Source organism: Canis aureus, chromosome 16 (assembly GCF_053574225.1).
Source record: "Canis aureus isolate CA01 chromosome 16, VMU_Caureus_v.1.0, whole genome shotgun sequence".
NCBI lineage: Eukaryota > Metazoa > Chordata > Mammalia > Carnivora > Canidae > Canis > Canis aureus.
Window position 1 is genome coordinate 5,940,169 of NC_135626.1, and position 22,076 is coordinate 5,962,244.

At 52.0% G+C, this 22,076-nt stretch overlaps 1 protein-coding gene across 2 annotated transcripts; it reads left to right on the top strand.

Moving 5' to 3' along the window:
• Positions 1 to 5,869: 5,869 nt before the first annotated feature.
• Positions 5,870 to 22,010, top strand: URM1 (ubiquitin related modifier 1). 2 transcript variants are annotated; one of them, XM_077850888.1, is made up of 5 exons: positions 5,870 to 6,022; positions 10,152 to 10,222; positions 19,181 to 19,262; positions 20,565 to 20,613; positions 20,868 to 20,946. In XM_077850888.1, exons 1-5 carry the CDS (start codon positions 5,988 to 5,990, stop codon positions 20,913 to 20,915), a joined length of 285 nt encoding a protein of 94 aa, XP_077707014.1. In that variant the 5' UTR covers positions 5,870 to 5,987; the 3' UTR covers positions 20,916 to 20,946. The 2 variants fall into 2 exon arrangements, with proteins under 2 accessions (XP_077707014.1, XP_077707013.1); XM_077850887.1 differs by having other exon boundaries at positions 5,876 to 6,022; positions 20,944 to 22,010.
• The last annotated feature ends 66 nt before the right edge of the window (positions 22,011 to 22,076 follow it).

Genomic DNA, 22,076 nt, shown 5'->3' on the forward strand with positions numbered 1-22,076 from the left:
CAGGCAGGTACCCAGGCCAGAGCGCCCCATGGCGGGACTTTGAGGGCCCAGGGTCAGACTTCTAAGGTGCTGGACCTGACTGACAGCAAGGCTTTGTGTCTTTAATCCTTCGCAGGGAGTGAGTGCTTTCCAATGGGCTAGTGCCCACCCCACCCCCGACTTGGGCGGAGGGGCATCCTTCCTTGAGGTTCGACACAACTACCAAAAGGCAGTATACCGTGGCAGTTAAAAGCTCCAGCTTGAACAGATGTATTCAAGTCCATTCACCAGGCTAAGCCTCAGTTTCTTCTGTAAATGGAGATCTCGGATAGCTGTGAACATGCATTGTGCCTGGAGATCTCTAAACACGCAGTCTGGTGCTGCTATCTGCTCAGTATGTAGCAGTTACAAGATTTAAAAAAAAAGAAGATATATATTCAGGTGTCAAGACCCCAGACTAGGCCTGAGTTGACCACTTCCACACTGTTCCCCCTACCCCTGAAGGGCCTTGGGAGCTCTAGTATCTGCCTCTGGTCATCCTCAAGCACCGCTGTGTGAGTCATTATGGAGTAGATGCTCAATATGTGCTTGTGAGGTTAACGATAGCTGTTGTTTATTGGACATTCCTGACGTTTATATGGTGTTTCAGTTTACAAAGTACTGTGTCAAGTTCATCTATGGAGCTGATTCTAAAGGCCTACATGGGGCTGGGGGCAGGGGGCAGAGGTGGTGCTTAGTGAGCAAGACAGATCTCGGGAGCGACCATCTGGAGTCAGGGAACTGGGAGCTAGTGAGTAAAGAAGCAGAGAGTGTGTGGTTAGCTGCAGCTACTAACCCAGTGCCCTGGTGGTCATGTTTCCTGGTCAGAGAGGCTTTTCAACAAAGAGTTATCCAAGAATTGGAGGGACAAGAGTAGCAGAAAAATGTAAAGGCCTGGAAATACAGGGTGAGTGGGACAGATTACAGCAAGCAGTGAGGCTGCAGGGAGTGCAGGTTGGGGATGGAGGAGAGCTGAAGCCAGATGAAAAATTAGTCCTTTGAGAGCACTTGTACTTGCACACTTCCAGAGACCAGGAGCTATGCTATGAGGTCCCGGCATTGGGTCAGACCCACTGCCTTAGACTTGCTAATGGCCACCACGGATGGAGCCCCTCCTATGTGCCAGGCGCTTTGCATCTTTGCAACGTGCTTTGCTGAATGAACCCAAGCACTTGGGTTCGTTAAATCCATAACGCAAAGCTGCTACTATTTTCATCCCCACTCCACAGATAAGAAATCTGAGGCTCAGGGAAGCAGTCTTGTGGAGGACCACAGAGCCTGTGAATGGCAGGGCTGGGATGCAAACCCCCTTCCCAGAGCCTCAGTGTTCCTATCTGCAACAGTGCCGGGGGAAGGCTGGAATGGAAGGAGCCTGCCTTGAGCATCCCCGGAGGTCCTACCGCCCTCAGGACAGGCAAGTGGCTGACCAGGCCGGTGCTTGGCGTATCACTTTCAATCCCTGGGAAGAAGGTTAAATACCTCCGAGAGGCCCATTGAAGCAGTGGCAGCAAGGGAGGGGGTGACCAAGTGACTTTCAAAGGGGCCTGAATGCGTGGACGGCCCCTCCCCCCGAGGAGGGGGGCCCTGCTTCCTCCCAGCCTAATGATATTCTGGGCTCAGCCCTCGTCTTTGGCGGCAGTTTAACCCGAGCCGGGGCGGATTTCTTTCTCACTGATCTCAGCTTGACACCCAATTAGCACAAGAATGGGAGGAGGAAGCCTGCGCGAGGCGCCTCCCAGCCTCCCGGGGCGCACGAGGGGAGCAGGCGGGAAGACAAAGGGCGGCAGGCAGGGGGGCACCCGCGCCCTCGCCTCCCCCGCCGACCCTGCCATTGTTTCCCTAGTTGCTTCTGAGGGGCTGGAGGCCGACGCCTGGGCTGGCCGGCCTGCTTGAGGGGACTGGGGATGGGGCCCAAGCCCCTCTTCTGTGTGGATCCCGGGGGAAGGTGTTTGGGTGAGCCTGATCCAATGGGAGGCCACCAGGGTCAGTGATGCTGAAGGTACTACCTGAGGTTGAGGCCCAACACAGGGGCCATGAGCAAACCACTGGTTCTGAGCCTCAGTTTTCTCATTTGGACGGTGGGGATAACAGTAGTCCCTGTGGGCAATCAGATAGTGCATGTAAAGCACCTGTCAGGTGTAAGGTGGGCGTTCCATAAATACACTTTGAATATGTTACACTAATATTGTTACTAATTAAGATGTTGAGAGGGGGGTAGGCTTGGGGTCAGAAGGAAGGACGTTCTGAGACCCAGGCATTCACAGAATGGGCTGATTTACCCAGAAGCAAGCTCCCAATCTTTGGGACCATGCAAGAAGACAAGAACCCCTGCCTGTTGAGATGTGGGAAGATGCCTCCTCCCGGCTGCCTAGGTGCCCTCTCCCTCCCACTGTTCCTTTGGATTTGGGCTGAGGTGTGACTTCTGGGAAGCTTTCCCTAATCCCAGGGCTGGATTAGGGGGCTCCTCCAGCCCCCACAGGGCCCCATGTTCCCCCTTTATATTACTGATCACACTGTGTGGTCCATTTTTACATCTGTGTCTTCTCCAACAGTATCAGAAGAAAGGCAGGGACCTGTTGGTTTTATTTGCTGTCTTGTTCCCAGCACCAGCACTGGGCTGGCACTTAATAGATGCTCATTAAATGTCAGATGGAGGAAACCATGCTCCCTTGCTCTCAGGTTCCAGCCCCAGGAGGGGGCAGTTCCCCAGGTGAGAGGATATTCAATTCATAGAGGCCAGTCGAGATCAGATGCTCAGGGGCTCTGAATACTTTCTGGGAAAGCCCTTATCTTGTTGGCAAAGAGAAGCCAGTGAATGACTTTGAGTGGGGGGGGGGGGAGTGACGTGTGTTCACTCACTCACTCACTCATTCAGCAAGCATTTAGCAAGTAAAACTCCTCTACTACAAGCCAAGGATCAAAGATGAATCAGGCAAGATTTCTGCCCTGGAGGAGCTGGGTCTAGCAGAATTTTAGAATATTGCTGGAAGGACCATAGATCATTTGGTCCCCAACCTTCTTTATTGATGGGGGAAACTGAGTTCCAGAGAGGGGAAGTGACCAACCCACACAGCAGGGTAAATGTGGGGCCTTTCCATTTGCCCCAGGATTCCTTTGTGTTCTGTGACGACCAGGGCTGTGTCTCATTTGTCTTCACTTTGCCAGGGTCCTGGAACAGTGCCTAATACATTGAAATGGCTCAGGGCTATCCAGAGACAGACTGCACAATGAAGCCAAGGCCAGAGTGAGGGATGTAGGGGGCAGGCAAGCAGAGAGGAAGCAGGTACGGGGACCAGAGAGTAGTGGTGGTGGTGGAAGATTTTGAGGGTTGCAAAATTAGCTTAAATGAGAGATGAATCCAAATCAGTGACTATTTGAATATGGGACAGAATGAAGAACAATGTCAAACTTCTTGCTTGAGTGTTTCAGTGGATGGCAATGGTATCCTTGAAACGGGAAACACAGGAGAGGGCCCATTTTAGGGAAGGAGGCACTGTGCCAAGAACTCATTCAGTTCTGGCTACAACCCTATGAGTTAGGGGTTTGTTGTTGTTATCCCCATTTTACAGAGGAAACTGAGGCACAAACATGTAACTTAAGGGACTTACTTAAAGAAAACAGCTAGGGGACACCTGGGTGGCTCAGCAGTTGAACTGCTTTTGGCTCAGGGTGTGATCCTGGAGTCCCAGGACCAAATCCCACATTGGTTTCCCAGCATGGAGCCTGCTTCTCCCTCTGCCTATGTCTCTGCCTCTGTCTCTCTCTCTCTCTGTCTCTCATGAATAAATAAAATTTAAAAAATAAATAAGATTTATAAAAGAAAACTATATTAAAATAAACAAGTAGGAAGTGGTGGGACCTGGATATAAAGATGGCAGTTGAATTCCTGGCTCTTTTTCTCTCTTTTCCTTCTTTTAGATTTTACTTGTTTTAGAAAGAGAAAGAAAATGAGCTGGGGAAGGGGCAGAGGAAAAGGGAGAGTCTCAAGAAGACTCTTCACTGAGTGCAGAGCCTGACCCAGAATTCATTCTCAGAACCCTGAGGTCATGGCCCAAGCCAAAAAATCAAGAGCCTAACTTACTATGCCAAGCAGGCACCCTGAACTAGCTCTTAATCATTCTGGCATTCCACCACCGACTATCAGGCTACCCCACCATACGCTACCAATGCTGAGTTCAATTTGGAAGTGTGGTTTAGACAGTCTGGGAGGGCAGCCTGAGTGGCTCAGCGGTTTAGCGCCGCCTTTGGCCCAGGGTGTGATCCTGGAGACCTGGGATCGAGTCCAGCATCGGGCTTCCTGTGTGGAGCCTGCTTCTCTCTCTGCCTTGGTCTTTCATGAATATATAAAATCTTTAAAAAAAAAAGAAAAGAAAAAGAAAGTCTGGAACATCTGCTTTACTCCATTTCTCTGGAGCTTTTGTAACAGGCTCCAGTGGTCTCCCATTTTCTTCCTTGATCCCCTTCAAATCATTCACACTGCAGCAAGTAAGGATACTTTACCTTTTTAGGGTTCTCTTTGGTTTTGTTTTTTTTTTCTTAGATTTATTTATTTGAGAGTGTTCGTGCAAGAATGGAGAGGGCACAGGGAGAGGGAGAGAGAATCTCAAGCAGACACCCACTGAGCTTGGAGCCTGATCTCAGGACCCTGACAAAACAACTTGAGCTAAAATTAACCTGTTGCTCAACCAACTGAGCCACCCAGATGCCCCAGTAAGGATTTTATTTATTTATTTATTTATTTATTTATTTATTTATTTATTTAATTTTTAAAGATTTATTTATTCATGAGAGACACAGAGAAAGGCAGAGATGTAGACAGAGGGAGAAGCAGACTCTTGCAGGGAGCCTGATTCAGGACTTGATCCCAGGACCTGGGGATTACAAACTGAGCCAAAGGCAGATGCTCAACCACTGAGCCACCCAGATACCTGGAAGGTTATTTTAAAACACAGTTGAAATGTCACCCCCTCCGCAAACCTTGCAAAAGTCTCCCCCTACGCTTAGGACAGACTGAAGTTCTTACCCGGCTCCCAAGGTATGATTTGGCCCCTGCCCCCTTTCTACCCTCATCTTTTATCAGGCCCTCTGTTCCCCAACTTCCACCTTCTTCTCCTGGGGTGCTCCCGCAGAGTCTCCCACCCAGAGGCTCTGCATCTTCTGTTCTCCTCACTGGAATGCTCCCGGAGATTTCTCTCCCCATCACATCCACCTACTGTACTCAGGCTTGAGAGCACAGCTAAGGGAACAGCCCAGTTTGTTTTCGAAACTCCTGTAACTTCAGATCACTTCTTTCGGTTTCGCATTTTGTATTTATGGTTGTTCTGCTTATTTGATTACAACTAGCTTGGCCCACTAGACTGTGTGAGCGCCCTAAAGGCAGGAACCTTACCCATCCCGTTCACCACTGCACGGGAAGCACCGACCAAGATGCCTGGTGCACAGAGATCGTGCGATAAATTATCTGTTCAAAGAGTAAAACCCAAATCAATAACCAAAGGGGCCGCTGGATAGGGGCTCAATAGCTCAGGAGCGACTGCTGGGCTGGAAATAGATTTGCAGTCACTTATAATTCAAATCAAGCCGAGACGAACCGACGGGCTCACCCAAATGGTGTGCGGGTTTACGAAGAGATTCGTAACTTTTTCCAAGATAACCAATAACGTGGTTCACAGGTACTGCGCGAGGACGCCCTCCCGCCTCCCGCGCTCGCGCCGTAGCTCCCAAGAGCCGCTGCCCCACCTCCCCCCGCCCCCAGCCCCCTGAGCCCCGTCCCTAAAACGCACCCGAAGACCAAGCCTAGAGCCTCCAACAGCGCCGTGACCTCCCCTCGGCTCCTCGCTCCCGGCCTTCCTCCAATAGCTGAGGAGGGATGGCTCCCTGGGCACCGCCTCTTCCGTCCGCGGCAACCGGAAGTGGGGCGGAAGCGCCGGAAGTTGAGGGGAATTTCCTGTGAGTTCGGCTACCTCAACATGGCGGCGCCCTTGTCAGTGGAGGTGGAGTTCGGGTGAGTCACAGAGCTGGGGCGCCGTGGGGATGGATTGAAGTCGTCGGGCCCGGAGCTCCCCTCCCTCTGCTCTAGGCCCTGTCACGGCCGAGTCGCCGAGGCCCACAAGCGCCTTCCCAGAGCGGCGCCACCCGCCTCGGAGTGTGTGAGAGGTTCGGTCTCCCGGCGACAAGACCGTATGTCCGGGAATAGAGGCGCAAGTCCGGGCGTGGAGCGCTCTCTGGGCACTCCTCAGCGCCCTGTACCCTGCTGGATCCAAAAGCCGTGACGGTTAGCTGGCGCTGGCGACTTCCTTACCTTCCTTGCTAATCTCGTTTTGGACAGGGCCGTGTGTCTGGCATCTGAGCTTCTAGAACCCGAGAAGGACCATCCTTCACCCCCAGATTTCTTCCTTCGGGCAGCAGTTTCCGCTTATACGGTCCCTGGAGCCTTGTTTCTCATGGGATGTGTAGCCAAGACGGGACTCCTTCTCTTTTCAAGACGTGGGGGTGTTAAAACAGACCTGAAGCCCTTTGAGGACCTTCAGTAAACTTGCTGATTGCCTTCTGCAAGTCTTGAGTCAGGTGGAGGTAACGGGGATGAATAAAAAGCACAGTGGAGGAGGCTAAGTTGCCAGTACAGCATTCACAAGACAAGGGGAGCAGGATTGGGCCACACACACCAGTAGCTGAAGAAACCTAGATCAGGGAGGAAGCTTCCTCAAGCTCCTATCCATCCCCTACAAACAGATTTGTCATGTAATTTCAGAGATGAGAGAAACTGCAGAGCCTGGAGAGAAGGCAAAGGAACTGAGACCAAGAATGGGTGGTATAATTTCCAGTCACATGGGAAGAGCCAGGACTAGATGTGTGTGTGAAGATGAACAAGCCAAGGCTTATATGAAAGGGAAGGTCTGAAATAATCATCTAAAACCTCTACCCATAAATGCCTTTCCTTCCATTGGATGCCCTCAGTTTCTTTCATGTTTTCCCTTTATTGGCTAGTCCATTCAGTAGCCATTTATTGAGTGCCTATCATGTGCCAGGCAGTGAGCCAGGCACTGAGGATACAAAGATAAATAGAACTCTGTCCATGTCCCTCCAGTGTTCAGTGTTTCTGCCCCTTAGAAGAAGGGGGTAGTCTCATGAATGTTAACTGCATTTTAATTGACAATATTGTCTGGCCCCATGGGTCCAATTAGAACAATACTGGTCTGGCCTCCTGACTATTTTGCTTCACGGACCCTTGGCTCAGCTATACACCCACCCTACCCCACCCCCTGGAGCTTAAAGGTTCTAGGCCAATTCCTGCTGCTTTGACTGGCTTCAGCAGAGCTGAAAAGGGAGAAGCTGCAGGCTGCTGGTGTACAGGTTTATCTGCAGTCAGCTTACCTTTCATTCTCACTGAGTCAAACAAGGTATTTGTTCATCAGAAATGTCTCTGCTGAGTACTATGCTGGCAGCAGTAGGGAAGTCATATGAGGAAAATATGGCCCCTGCTTTCCAGAGCTTACAGACTAGCTTAATTACCCCTTTTCTAGTCTAAACATCTCTAGCTTCAGCCTCCTTTGCCCCCCAGAGTAAGAGTGAGCCCCACGACATTCCTGTCCCATCTCCCCATCTCCTAATACCTCCTCTAACCACCACAGTATCCAATGAGAATAGTGGCTTTTCAGGAAGCAAGAATGTCTAAGATGATGCCAAACCCAGATTCCTTCTCTCTTTGTCTCAGTGCATGTTTTGACCCCTGGCCTGTCTTTCGTTACCTACATTTCTTAGTGGACTTCCTTCACCCCTCATTGTGAACCTGATCAAATTTGCAAAGAAATCTCCTTACCCATCATTCTCTCCCTTTTGTTCCTGAGTGCCACTCTGGTCCTTAAAGAGTCCAGGTAGGATTTTTGCCTCTTTCCCTGGAGCAGATGTGGTCCTGTGAGTCCCACCAACTTTGATAAACTCTAGAAGACCTCTCACATCTTGTACTCTCTTGTCAGAAACCAGTTCTGCCATCCTTTGTCTTGCCTCCAGAACCGTCCTTAGCAGCTAATTTTCTCAGATCATACAAGATTCAAAGTACGCAGTAGAGATGTGTTGTATGTCCCTGCGGTCCAGGTGTGAGATTCCTTCTCCCTCACCCCTTTTCCTTCTTCTGAGTCTAGAAGGTGTTGGCAAAGGGAGGTAGTGCCATTGAGTTCAGAGAAGAAGGAGAAATGGGCATTTTCATTCATTTGGCAAATATTCCTTGAGTGCCTACTTTTTGCCAGACTCTGTTTTAGGCAGAGCTTATACTCTAGCAGGTAAAAGGGAAATAAAACAAAAATTGTATGAGACAAACAGATGGAGATAAGCTGGAAACAGTGCAGGCGGTTTGGGGAGCGTCTGTAGCAGCCACTGGTACCAACAAACATTCCTGTCGGGAATTAGGGGGTGAAGGGAAGATGAAGTATCTTCAGATGTGACTCCTTAACTGAGTTTGAAGAGCAAACCCTGCAGAAAGTTTGGCTTTGGTTCTCTTCTGGGCCAACACAGTCCACTTGCCCACCTCCCTGAATCTCTCCAGAGGCTGGGCATTCACCTTCCTCCCCTCCAGATGTGCTGGCAGTAGAAGTGCCAACCCCTCTCTTGGGGGCCAGTGAACCCAGTGGTGAGAGGTCACTCTGAGCCAGACTGCTTCTCTCTTGATCCGCTTCCAAAGGAAAAAACAGCTTTGGCCTCTGAGCCTGGCACCACCAGGTTTGGCTGTTCTTGGGTGTTTGCCTGGGTCCCAGGGCCTCCAATTCCCACCCCTCTTCTCTGACCCCCAACTCCTGAGCCCCCTTGCCTGTCACCCTCCCCCACCCCAGCTGCTGCATGTGCCAGCCCCCACCCAGGAGAGAACGAAGCTCTTGGAAGGGGATAAATGGAGGCTCTGTGCAGGCTTGCAGCTGAAATGGCCGTGCGCGCGGCCACAGATGGGCCTCTTCTCCCCCTCCACATTTCTGCATCAACAAAGCGTGACCTTGTTTGGATGACAGTCGCCCCATGTTTCCCCCATGACAATGCTTGCCTTGCCTTTGCCTCCCAGTGGACTGTCTCAGGACATCTCTGTTCTCTGAAATTGGGAAAGGGTGGTGGGGTGGGAAGACTCACATCCATCAAAAGTCTGTTAAGGCCTTCTCAGTTAAGATCCACGTGAAGTCTGAGATGGGAATCAGGAGACCCAGAGGAAGAAGCATTGTGAGGCATTGAAAGAGCCCTGGTGTCTGCATCATAAGCCCCAGCTTCTGGACGTGGCTCCAAGCAGCTCTGCTGTCCCAGCTTTCCCTTGGCCAGGTGCTGGCACACAGAAATGAACCAAGATCTGCCCTCAAGGGGCTTTCTGACCTTGGGGAGCCTTGCTTTCTTTCTGCCAAGGCTGCTGGGGCTGAGCAGAAACCAACTGGAATTTAGATCCTACTTCAGCCACTGCCTGTGTGACCTTGGACAAGTCACTTAACCTCTCCAGGCCTCAGCCTGCTTCTCCATCAGGTGGAACTAATAACGTTTGCCTCCCTTCCTCCTTACCTGGGATGCCCTGTGGGTGAAATGAGGTGAAGAATGTTTTTGTAAATGACAAAGTTATTGCTAAGCCCAGTGGATCTCAGCCTCTAGCACTGTGGTGTGCCTACCAGGCCAGGAGTGTGTGGCACAAGCAGGGGGCATTTCAGACCATCCCCTGGCCAGAGGAAACCCCTCAACAATGCAGGGTCTCTGTCTGATGGTGGCTTGTCAACACTTCTGTTGATGGAAAAATTGAGGCTTGAGAACATGAAGTCACGTGCCAATGGTCTGGGCATCAGGCAGAGGTGAAATGTGGTTTCCATCATGGGGCATCAGCTCCAAAGCTTGTGCTCTGCACCCATATGCTGAGCTGCCTCTTGAGAAAGCAGAGGAGTAAATATGAGAGCCTGCAAATTTAGGCGCTTGATTGATGGAAATTATTTACATCCTCGTTGACCACGTCAGGAAGTCACATTTGAGAATCAGTCACACACTGGTACCCCACTGATGTCCCTGAGCCTTGGTCTGTGCTTCTCTTGGGCTTCTAATATCAACTCCCTCCTCAGTTTTCAGTTTTGGCTAGATTTTTGCAGGAGCTCACCTGGCTATCTTTCTCTGGCCCTCCTTTGCAGAGGCGGTGCAGAGCTCCTGTTTGATGGCGTAAAGAAACATCAGGTCACCTTGCCTGGACAGGAGGAGCCCTGTGAGTATGAGTTTTCTGAGCCCCTCTCTGGGTGGGGCATGGAAGAGGAGTCTAAGGGTTCACTCAGTCCTGTCCAAGAATGGGTAGGATTTCCCTGGCCAGTAGTAGGGAGGAGAGTAAGGAAGAGACATCACCAGAGTACCCTTCTCCCTTCCCCTCCCCTGAGATGAGCCAGCTGTGCAAGAGGGAGGTAGCATAATTTAGTCCTTACAGATGCAGGTTCTGTATTCAGACAGACTTGAGTTTGGATCTCCTTAGAACCTCAAGTCAGAGGCGCCTGGGTGGTTCAATTGTTAAGCATCTCCCTTCAGCTCAGGTCATGATCCCAGGGTCTTGGGATCAAGCCCTGAGTCAGGCTCCTTGCTCAGTGGTTCTCCCTCTCCCTCTGCTGTTCCCCCTGCTTGTGCTCTCTGTCAAATGAATAAATAAAATCTTAAAAGAAAAAAGAACCTCGGGCCAGGGGTCTCACCTCTCTGAGCTTTAGCATTCTTACATGTGAGGTAAAGCATAAATCCCTATGTGCTAAAAGCTATAGCATGCATCTCCATTGTTCTCCGATAGCAGCAGAGAGGTGTCCTCATGAAGGGGTTTGGTTTCATCGAGAATGGAACAGTGTGGATGGGCTAACACTGTGAGAGGATTAGCTGAGGTGAAAAGTATCCAGCCAGAAAGGAGGTGGGATGGGGGAACTTGACTAAGGGAGACAGTGGGTTTTTTTTCCATTTGTCCATTCAAGCACTGGTTCATTTTCCTTTCACTAGTATATACTGAGCACCTCTTGTGTGTCAGACTGTGTACCAGGCACTGGAGAGACACGCAAATATGAGCCAGGCCCTGCCTTCACCCGAGGAGGGGGTTGTTGAAGAGGTAGCCTGCAGGAGCCCAGCTGGGTAAATATCCCCCATAGCCTAGAGACAGAAGCCTGGGCATCACAACCCTAGAGCTGTTCTGCAGCTCTAGCAATGGATCCTCCCAAGGGCAGAACAGACATGTAAGCCCATCTCCACCTAGGGCTGAGATAGTTCTTGAGGTGAGGGAAATCAATCGTATGAGGAGGCAGGAGAATGAGGTTTAGGGAAGCAGGCAGTTGAGAAATGGTCATGAGGTCTGACAGGTTTTTTCTGGAAGTGTGCACACATTTGCTAGGAATCAAACAGTTGCCCAAGTTCACTGTCTGCCAAGGCCGTCCCTGACCCTCCTTTGGATTGGAGAGCAGTGGCACAGGGTCGATCTATGTGCCACCTTCAGAGGCTGGGGGACACTTACCAAAGTCCAGGACACTGCCATCCTTGAACTGGGAGTGGGCATGAGGACTGGGGAACAGAGTGTCCCCGGTGAGGGAAGACCCATGAAAATAAAGGTGACTGTTTCTTAGTTTGACAGATGGCCACACAGCCTTGGGAGGGAACAAGGGGCTCTCAGAAGCCTCTCAAAGATTCAGCCTTAAAGACCTGGCCAGGAAGTTAGTAAAGTCTCACGAGTTATGATTCATTTCACCTGCATTAGCATGGCACAGAAGTCCCCAGGTTTAGTGATTTCAGTCCCCTTCATTTGTCCCTTGGCTGAGGAGTTACCATGTGCCAGAGCTGGAAGTAAGCACTTTGTGCTTGTGGCTGGCATATCTTGTTCTGAGTGCCTCCTTTATATCAGGCACTGTACTAGTAGCTGGGTATTCGGTGGTGAGCAAAGCATGTGGTTCTTGCCCGACATGTAGCTTATCAGAAGCAGAGGCAGGGGATCCCTGGGTGGCGCAGCGGTTTGGCTCCTGCCTTTGGCCCAGGGCGCCATCCTGGAGACCCGGGATCGAATCCCACATCGGGCTCCCGGTGCTTGGAGCCTGCTTCTCCCTCTGCCTGTGTCTCTGCCTCTCTCTCTCTCTCCGTGTGACTATCATGAATAAATAAATTAAAAAAAAAAAAAAAAAAAAGAAGCAGAGGCAGGTTGTAAACCAGGAAAAAACCTAATGCAAACCGTACAGGTGGTGGGCATTAGCATAAGGAGAGCAAACAGGTACTTTGAAGGAGAGCGGATGGTGAGGGAAGGCCTCTACAGAGCTAAGTTTGAGGTGAAGGCCTGAAGGGTAAAAAAAAAAAAAAAAGAAGTAGCAGCAGCTAGCCTGGTAAGTTGGGAAGGAGAGCACAGGTGCAGGGGTCCAGTTCAGGCAGAGGGACTAGCTCTTGGGAGGGCATCTTGGTCAAAAGCCTCACCTAAGTCCAGGAACTGAAGAAAATCCGGTGTGACGAGAGCCACAGGCTGAGTTGAGCATGGTAGGCACAACCCTGGTTGGTCATACAAATAATTGTCACAGATACTTAGGTGGTGACTCCCAATATAGCTCCCTTCTTAAAAACTGGAAACCCAAACTCAGAGGTGTCAAGGGTTTCAGTCCACACCATATGGTTATTTAAATGGCAGAACTGGGGATCCCTGGGTGGCTCAACGGTTTAGTGCCCACCTTCAGCCCACGGCGTGATCCTGGAGACCCGGGATTGAGTCCTGCATCGGGCTCCCTGCATGGAGCCTGCTTCTCCCTCTGCCTGTGTCTCTGCCTCTCTCTCTGTCTCTCTCTGTGTCTATCATGAGTAAATAAATAAATCTTATAAATGAATGAATGGCAGAGCTGGGATTTAGAACCATATTCCAGGGTCTCCAAAATCCTTGCATGGTGCCACAAATTCCCTGAGTCACCCACATGACTCTCACACCTGCAGTGTTTTTTCTGGGTTTTACACTTTTCATTCACTTATTTGTTCATTTATTCATTTGTTCATTTGCTAATGCTTTTTTTTAAGATTTTTTATTTATTCATGAGAGAGAGTCAGAGACACAGGCAGAGGGATAAGCAGGTTCCCTGCAGGGAGCCCAATGCAGGACTTGATCCCCGATTCCAGGATCATGACTTGAGTGGAAGGCAGGTGCCCAACCACTGAGCCACGCAGGCATCCCATTCGCTCATGCTTTTAACAGCTACTTATTTTGATTTTTGTAATGACCCCAGTATATATTATATATGACCAAGGAAACCAAACGTCAGAGAGCGAGAGAGAGATGTTGACCTGTCCAGAGTTAGATAAATAGGGAGTGGGGCTAAGACCCAGGTGTTCAATCTCTCAGCCTCCATTCACTGCTTAGCAGGTAAGTTGGGTCCTACCCTACCCTCTCTGGGATGACAGAAAAGCAAACAGGGGAGAGAAGCTGAAATGGCCCCTTGACCTAGTCTTTGTGCCCTTGGCTGTAGATCTCCACTCCTGGTTCCTATTTTTGCCCTGCTGCGCCCAGAGGCATAGGTCGCACCGCAGCCTCAGAGCCGGCTGGCAGCTGCCAGACATTACCCTGGCACACAGGAGCCCAGCGGGTGCTGCCGGCAGAGTCTCACTCTTCCCCCCAGCCTGTGCCCAGCTCTGTCAACTGGCAGCCTTCCCAGCCCAGGGGTTGCCACTTGGCCAAGCAGGTCCTGGAGACTCCAGTGGAGAAAATGGCAACCATAAGATTATGGATTGTGACAAGTCTCACAAACAAGGGGACTCCAAGGCCCTGGGTCCTGGGCCAGGGGAGAGCTTTCAAACCAGCCAACTTGGGAAAAGAAGATGGGCAAGGCCAAATGGGGTGAGCCTGTAAGAGGAGCCCTGGCAGTGTGAGTTTGCAGATCACTTAACTTCTGTGGGCCTTTCTTTTCCCATCTGTGAAATGGGAGATTGGGCTAGATTTAGTGTTTACGGAGCTGGTTATCCATTGGACATCCGCAGTTTGGAAGAGTTAAGCACACAATTCTAGACATCAGGTTGTGTTGGCCAGAAGGTATGCTTATAGAAGGGAATATTCTAACAGCCAATTCCATGGAACAGGTCATCTCCTTGATTGTCAGAGGTTGGTAGAAGCCATCAGTTTCAGATATTGTCACTGGGGGCTGGCTTTTATGCATCAAGGGTCTCTTCAATGCAAGGCTCCCAGCCCTTGGTTGGTTAGTCCCCTGGAGCAAACTTAAAATGTCAGGGAAGACAGACTGTCCCCTCCCCATAATACAAAGGCAGGGCCTTACCTGCCCTGGTCCTTAGGAGGAGACACTAGGCCTCACCTTTCCCTGCCCTTCCTCTGCCCTGCCTTTGTATTACAGGGTGGCCGGCCAGGGAGCTGGAGGGAGCTCCCGGCGCTTTAAACTGCTTAGCATGCATTTCACAGCCTCTCTGAGGCCAGCTGTTCCTTTCTCTGCTCTGGGGCCTGTTTGCTGATCCCCTCCCCACCGCCCTCCTCTCCCCCAGTCCCTCCCAGTCCCTGTGCAAAATTGCTTTTGAAAAGATCCACTTTCTGCTTAATTAAACAATGAGGAGCGTCCCCTGCACATCTGTAAACCTCCTTCTGAGGCCAGTTTAGCCCACAAACTGCTCCATTCTTACCCCCATTCACTTGTAAATAGACCCTCTGATGTTCCCTCTACCCTCTCTTCTCCTTTACTCCCCCATCCCTGCTCTTTCTTCTCCCTTTTCAACTAAGGCCTGGGGTGGGCTCCCAGAAGAGCCTGGAGCCTGGTGGACTTGGTGGGAACTGGAGCGGTTTAACCTCATAGAGGAGAAGACTTAGGGGATCCAGCCCTCCCTGATCCTAGTGGCGTGGGGAAGAAGGGCCACTTTTGTTCGTGTGGTCCCCATGGACCAACCAGGCTCATGGGGGAGGGTGTCAGAAAGACAGATTACTAGTTAGGAGAAAAGTTCTCCCTAGAGGTGATCAAAGAGAGGCTGGATGTGGGTCTGTTGCATTTGGCAGTTCATTATCAGATAAGACCTCATGATTGTGCTCTTTCAGCCCAAGAAGCTAGGATGGACACCAGTGGCCCTGCCAAGTGGGTTGGTTAGTGTCCCCAGACAAGGGCAGTCTACCAGGGCAAGCAGTCCTAGTGGGAGCTTTTGTAGGTGCTCATCATTGAGTGGTGTGCATGATGCCCCTTTGCCAGCAGCCTGCAAGAGAGGGATCTGGCAGCCAGAGGATAAGGAGCCCTGAGTCCCTGTGGGCAAATGGACATTGTCCTCTGTGTTGGACACTCCACAAGGGCCTGCTGCTACTTTATGCTTGAACCCTCATGGCAGTGCTTTGGGGTTTAGATTGCTGTCCTCATTTGTCAGAGGCTGACACTGACACTGAGAAGCCAGGTGACTTCCTACCCAGGGCATCTAGCAGCAGTCCAGGGTCTCTCTCTAGAACCTCCAACTCTTAACCACCCCGCCATAGAGCAGTGGCTCCCACTACTGCTCTTCCCCAGGTTTCCCTCTGGAGACCTTGTATTGGATGCTCATCCAGCGCTGGCATTCTGGCCTCCACAGCCTCAGACTGTGATTCCTGCCTGCCTGCCTTGTCCCGAGAACACATTGGGGGTCTGAACATCTAAAATGGGGGAAATGGGGCAACTGACTGCTTCTATCCGTGAAGCAGGCAACTCTTGATCTTGGTTTGTGAGTTCAAGCTCCACATTGGATATAGAGTTTACTTTAAAAAACAACAACAACAACAACAACTATTTTTAAAAATAATAAAATGGAGGGAAGGCCAGTGTGTAGGGCCGCCTCGCCATTCCCAAGGCCCTCCTCCCCACATTCCCTCATTGTCTCTCACGTTTGATGGCAAGGGAATGAATCCCACAGAAAGCCCCAGCCAGTCCCAGCGCTATCTGATGAGTACTTGACTGTACTCCACCTGCCAGGCTGTCCAAGCACATCCCAGGGTGCCAGGGGCCTGAGCAGAGCATGTAGAAGCTCGGGACATTGGGACAGAGCAAAGGGTACAGGTTTTTCCTGTGGGTCACAGAACAATTACAGCACAAATGTGCCAGGAGCTTCATATGGATCATGGTATTTGATCCTCGCAACAACCCTGTGAAGTGTTCTAACCATTCCCACTTGCCACAGAAAGATGTTTGAGGCTTAGAGAATCCCATAGCCAGGGTAATAGGAACAGAAAGTGATGGCTCAAACTCAGAACCAGGACTATCTCTGTTCTTAGCCTCTTGTCCCTTCTGAAGTTGTCCACATGTACAGCAAACATCTCAGGCGGGTTCTGGTGGAAGGTTCTGTGCTGTGTGCTGTGCCCAGCAGCAGGTCCTCAGAACACTCCAGTGCATAATGGTCATGCCGTGCATTTGAGCTGGCTCTTGGTAACGTGTGTGGCCAGAGAAACATGGAGCACTGGCCAAGGCAGTGTGGGTTCTGTATCCATGGAGCACGCTTGGGGTTCATGAGGAAGGAGAGGCCTCTTCCAGAACAGACCCATCTCAAGGCCCCAGCATGCCCTGCATGATCTGGCCCCTTGACGACTGCTCTGGCCTCCTCTTCTGCTAATCTTCTTGGCTTCTCTGTTCTTTTACCTTGAACCTGCCAATTCCATCCTGCCTCAGGCCTTCGTGTATGTTCCTTCTGCCTAGGACGCTTCCCCATTCTGCCCTATTCATACCTCAGGCCTTGACATCAACGTGAACATCTTCAGAAAAATTTTCCTGCCCCTGCATGAAGGAGATAGCATGTATCACAACTAATGAAATAAATAGCAGCCATCCCCCCTGCCGGCCTGTTAACCCCATGAGGGTAGGCTCTGTGTCCACCGTCTTCCTAGCACCTGGCACGTAGTAGTTGCTCAATAAATATTTGTCTTGTGAATGACTGCATGGGATCCCAGGAGGGAAACCACCCTCAGTGAAAGTGGGAAGGCAGGAGGACATAGAGAGGGAAGGTGGACGGGTGATTCCCCAGAGCCACCAGTCCCTGACTCTGCTTAACCCTTCTCCTCCCCTGGGCGTGTTTGGAAGCCGACCATCTGGCTTGGAGGCTATTTGCATATTGTCTGGGCCCCAGCAAGCCTAGCAAGATGTCCCTGGGGGTGTGTTTCAGGCCAGGCCGAGTGGCCCTTGCAGGCCTCCCTGAGAAGGGAGCAGCAAGTTCCACCTCTCCCCACCCCCAAATCCAGGCATGGGGGAACAATACGGCGACCTCACCATGGAAACAGGCTATCAAGAATGTGGGCAGGCCTGGGGGGCACAGAGGAGGGAGGGAGTGACCTCAGCCAAGAGGAGCATCATGATAAATGAGCCTGGACCAACAGCAGGCTCACCCCCTAGTCCACCCTCCTGGGACTCCATGATGGTGCCATCACTTGGATGACCCTGACATGACCAGTAGCCCTCCCCCCACCCCCCAGCCTATCCAAAGTGGAACAGAAGACTCCTTCTTTTGGAGAGACCCCGGACCGTTAACCCAACTGGGTCCTGGTTCTGTACAGGCCAGCCAGGGTTGTGGAGGTGCAGCTGGTGACCCTCGGCCAGGCACTGCCCAGTGCCTCTCAGCTCCTACACACACACACACACACACACACACACACACAGGCACAACCTCGCCTGCCACGGCTGGCTGATGGATGTGTCAGACCGCAGCGGCTGTATCGAGCGGCCACAAGATATATGGGCTGGCGGCCCACCAGACAGTGCCAAGATGGAGGCCAAGGGAGAACCTCTGAAACCAGGCCTAAGGGAGGAACCCAGCCAGAAGTCCAAACGGACTGCTGCTAGTTGGAGGCAACACCCATCCCCTGCCTACTCCAGGAGCCATGATCTGCAGATCCGATCTGCTTTGTTTAAAAGCAGGAATTCCAGTTGAAAGGCAGCAGCCTCAGATATTGGACACTTTGCCCATGGCCCTGTGCTCTGCTGGCGGATGATCCAGGGAAGTTGGCATGGAGCATAATGAGCGAGTCCATCCCGGGTGCAGCCTGCCTGCCTTTCAGGAGGGTGGCATACAGGTCAGGGAGAATGCCTTCAAACCCTGCCCAAAGCTGGTTCTGTGATTGAGGTACACTGCTGGACCGAGACTAGGGCAGAGCGGAGCTGCTTGTCCAAGCAGCCTTTCCCTTACTTACATGCCAAGGCTGTCACTGCACAGAGAAACCAAAGCACTGCCTAGGCCTTTCTTCAGCTTTGCCCCTGAGCCTTGTCTCAGGTGTGGGCCCAGGACAGCGGACCCCTCTGAGAGATGAAGTCAGGATAGAGGTAGGCAGCCCCAAGCTCCTACTGACTCCCCTGGGCCTTCTGTCCTCAAGTGGCCTCAGGGAGAGTAGGAACTCCTGCCGCCTTGGGAGACAGTCTGTTGGAGGAGTGGATGGTTGGGAGCCATAGGCTTTGAGGAGTTTCTAGAGCCAGATTTCAGTATGCTGTGGCCTAGGACCCTGATCCTAGGAAAGGAGAGGTGACCCAGGGACAGGTGGCTCAGCCTCCATGTGGTCTGCACAGAGCTCAGTGGCTGTCCAAGAACCACGGAGTGGCAGATCCCAGTGTCTAAGCTTGAGCAGGAGAGGCCCTTTTGATCCTGAACCTCTTGCCTCTTTAGGGTGGCTGTCCCCGGCCTGGGGGGCTCTGTGAAGGTGGGGGTAGTGGGGCAGCAATCTGTCAGTAGCTCTGGCTGGTGAAGGATCCTTCTCTCCCTCTGCCAGAGGAAATTAACTGATGTTATCGGCTCAGCAATTGTTTTTCTTCCCTCACAAAGGGAAATATATGCAGACCCCTCTGAGAGCAAAGCTGAGTCCTCCCCATCGTCTGGGATGGGCTCAAGAGAGAAGAGTGGCGGGGGTCCTTCAGGGTCCTTCAGAAGCCTGTCTGTTTTAGCTTCAGACTGTCTCCCAGAGCCTGTGGTGGGGATCTGTCTCCCACCCTCCCACATATGTGGGTTCCTTCTGCAGTCTGTGTGGAGGCCCATTGCCTCTATAAGCCTTGAGCAGTGCCACTTTCTCCGAGGGCCTCTCTGGAAAGGTGCCGGCTCCCTAACCCACTTCCTCACTTTGGGAAACTGCAAGTCCAGAGGCGACGACAGCCTGGTCTGAAAGAGGCCGCCTGTGCCCCATGTTCCCTTCCTTCTGATCCAGGCAAGGCTCTGGGGGCCAGGCATCATTGGGGTCTGACGGCAGCTTGTTCTGTGCCTTCCTCTCCAGGGGACATCCGGAGTCTCCTTGTCTGGATCAAGAAGAATTTGCTAAAAGAGCGGCCAGAGTTGTTCATCCAGGGAGACAGCGTGTGAGTCCCTTTCTTCCCTTCCCTGAGGCGGGCAGGGGGTGGGGTGGGGAGAAGGTTTGAGCCCCTATCCTTGGGTTCACTCACAGCCTTCTCAGGGTCCTGTTCGCCCCTTTATCCTTCCTCCGTCTCTGGGCTCCAGCTACTCTCTCCACACAGGAAGCACTGAGAAAAAGATGCTGCCTATGGTCCCTTTCATCCCTCAACAATATGGGACTTCTGTTGTCCCGTAGAACTTTCTATGATGATGGAAATGTGTATCTGTGCTAATATAGTAGCTGCTAAACATAGGAGTCTGTTGAGCTCTGGAAATGTGAATATGGCTCATAGATACCGTGTTGGAGTGCACAAGTCTAGAATTCTGGGGAGTCACTGTGCGCATGTGTATACACACACAGGTACACACACACATCGTGCACACACACGTGCATATTTGTGCTCACTCCAAAGCTAGCTCTACCCCTGGCCCAAAGCTTTTGTCCCAGACCTAGTCTGGCCTCCTGGGAAAAGAGCCACATTCCATGGCCCGAGAAGTCACTCTGCTTCTACAAGAAGGCCAACCTAATGTGTAAAAGAGGTGGACAAGGCACTGTGGGACCCAGTTATCACCCCCTTGACGCAGAGGTCACCAGCAGACCCTGGGAGCTAAGGCTGCCATCCAACCCCTGGCTCAGGTCATGGAAGCCATCCCCATGAACAGTAGTGCTCTTTGGGCTACTGCCAGCAGGGACCAGGCAGATACCCATCCAAATGTCAACCTCCCTTGCCTTACCACTAGGCAGAGCTGCTCTTGGGCATGTGGGTGCTTGAGGCCACTGGCAGCTTTCCCTGATTCCAAAGAGCCAAGATAGCCTGTCCAGGACGAGCCTGTGGAAAGCCTAGGAGAGTGTGGTGAGCCCTCTGGGAAAATATGTTGCTACCAGTGCTTACCAGGATAGATGCAGGCAGGCAGGTACCTGATACACATCATCCTGTCTCATACTGGCACAGACCTGGGATGAAGGCTGTGTAATTTGTGCCATTTTCAGAGAGAAAACTGATGCTCAGAGAAACAAAATGAGTTGCCCGAGGTCTGGGAGGTGGTGCTGGAATTTGCACCTGTTTTCCTTATCATACTAAAGGCTACGACTGTCTGGCCTGGGTTCCTTTAAACTTAGTGTCTCCTCCACTTCTGGATGATCTTTAATCAGAATCTCAGGAGGAACAGCTCCCACCACACTGTTCCCCAGCCCAAGTGTCTTAGCCTTTCTATCCCTGCCACCTCCTGCCCTTCACGCCCTGCTCCTTACACCCTCTTTCCCACAGGCGACCAGGAATTCTGGTGCTGGTTAACGATGCCGACTGGGAACTGCTGGTCAGTACCTCAGGGAATGTCCCTCCCCTCGCTGCTTCCCCAGAACAGCCTTGGGTCTTTCGTCAGGCCCAGTGGGGGTGGCTGGCTAGTCCTCTGTCCTGCTTGGCCTCCAAACTGAGGCCACTCAAGTTTTCTACCCCAGAGAGGAACGGGTAGCTGGAGGAAGTGGTTCACTCTCCTCCATCCTGAAGATTTACAGGTTTGTGTGTAGGGCACCCATGTTTCTGGTAGATTTTTTTCCTTCTCTTCCAAAGCGGCCAGGCCCCCTCTTCCCCACCCGACAGCTGAGGAGAAACCACTGACAATCTCGTCCTTTCTCTCCTGGACCAGGGCGAGCTGGACTACCAGCTGCAGGACCAGGACAGCATCCTCTTCATATCCACACTGCATGGCGGCTGAGGGCCCCACTCGGTGCTCGGGCTCCCTTGGGGTGGGGAGACGAGCACAATCAGACATCCCCTGGGGCCCTGCTTCCAGGTCTCCCTGTCCCCCTTGGCTGCTTTCTTCCCTGCTCTGTCCCCTGAGCTCCCTCCAGGCAGGGAAAAGAGGCCAGGTGCTAAAAATGAGCCTTTCTCAGGCACGTGAGTAGAGGCGGACAGGCTCAGCCCTGCCTCCCTCCCCAGCAGCTGAGGTGGGGGAGGGTGCCCCTCTGGTTTGTCACAACAGGAGGGGACCCCGTGGCCAGGTGACCCAGCTGCCTTCCACTCCTTGTGTGTCAGGCTGAACACTGACCACTGACAAGGCACTCCAGCTCCTGGGCTGTGGTGTCTTCTTGGGGAAGATGAATGGACTGGAATAGCTGATGGGGAAGGCCCCTCCCCTCTCAAGGATAAGAGGATTCTCTGCCTCAGTTTCCCCATCTAGACAGCAGAGGGCTCTGGCTGTCCCCCACTGATATCATTATGGAACCCCAGCTGGGGTCCCCTATTCAGTGTTAACTCCCCCCTCCCAGCAGCTGCTCTTCCAACCACACCCCTCCTCCTGCTCCCCATCCCCAGCCCTTGACCCTGGCTGGCCTGCCCCCCCCCCCCACAGGCCACCAGATGGGCTCCTAAGACCCTCCCCCAGCAAAAGGCTGCCTGCAGCTCATTCTGGAGAGGAACAGGCAAAAACCTCGGACTGGCACATAAGAGGCTGGGGGGGGGGGGGGCAGAGTGCCTCAGTTTCCTCCTCAACAGCAACTAAATATTTATAGTATCTGAAGGAAACATTATATTTGATGGCACAAACGTAGACTTTATCTTCTTTCCACCTCCTGCAGGAAGCAGAATAGGGGCAGACAGCACCTGGTAGGCAGGATGGTTTGCCCCTCCTCCCTCCATCCCTTCTGGAAGTCCTGGGGCCTCAGTGCCTGCAACAGCTGGCCTTAGGCAAATAAAAGACTAGGTTGTTTACTAGCTTTGCCTGGAGCTTCATCTTTAGAAACCAGTGGCACCCCACATCCCCTGAGCCAAGGTCCCTGA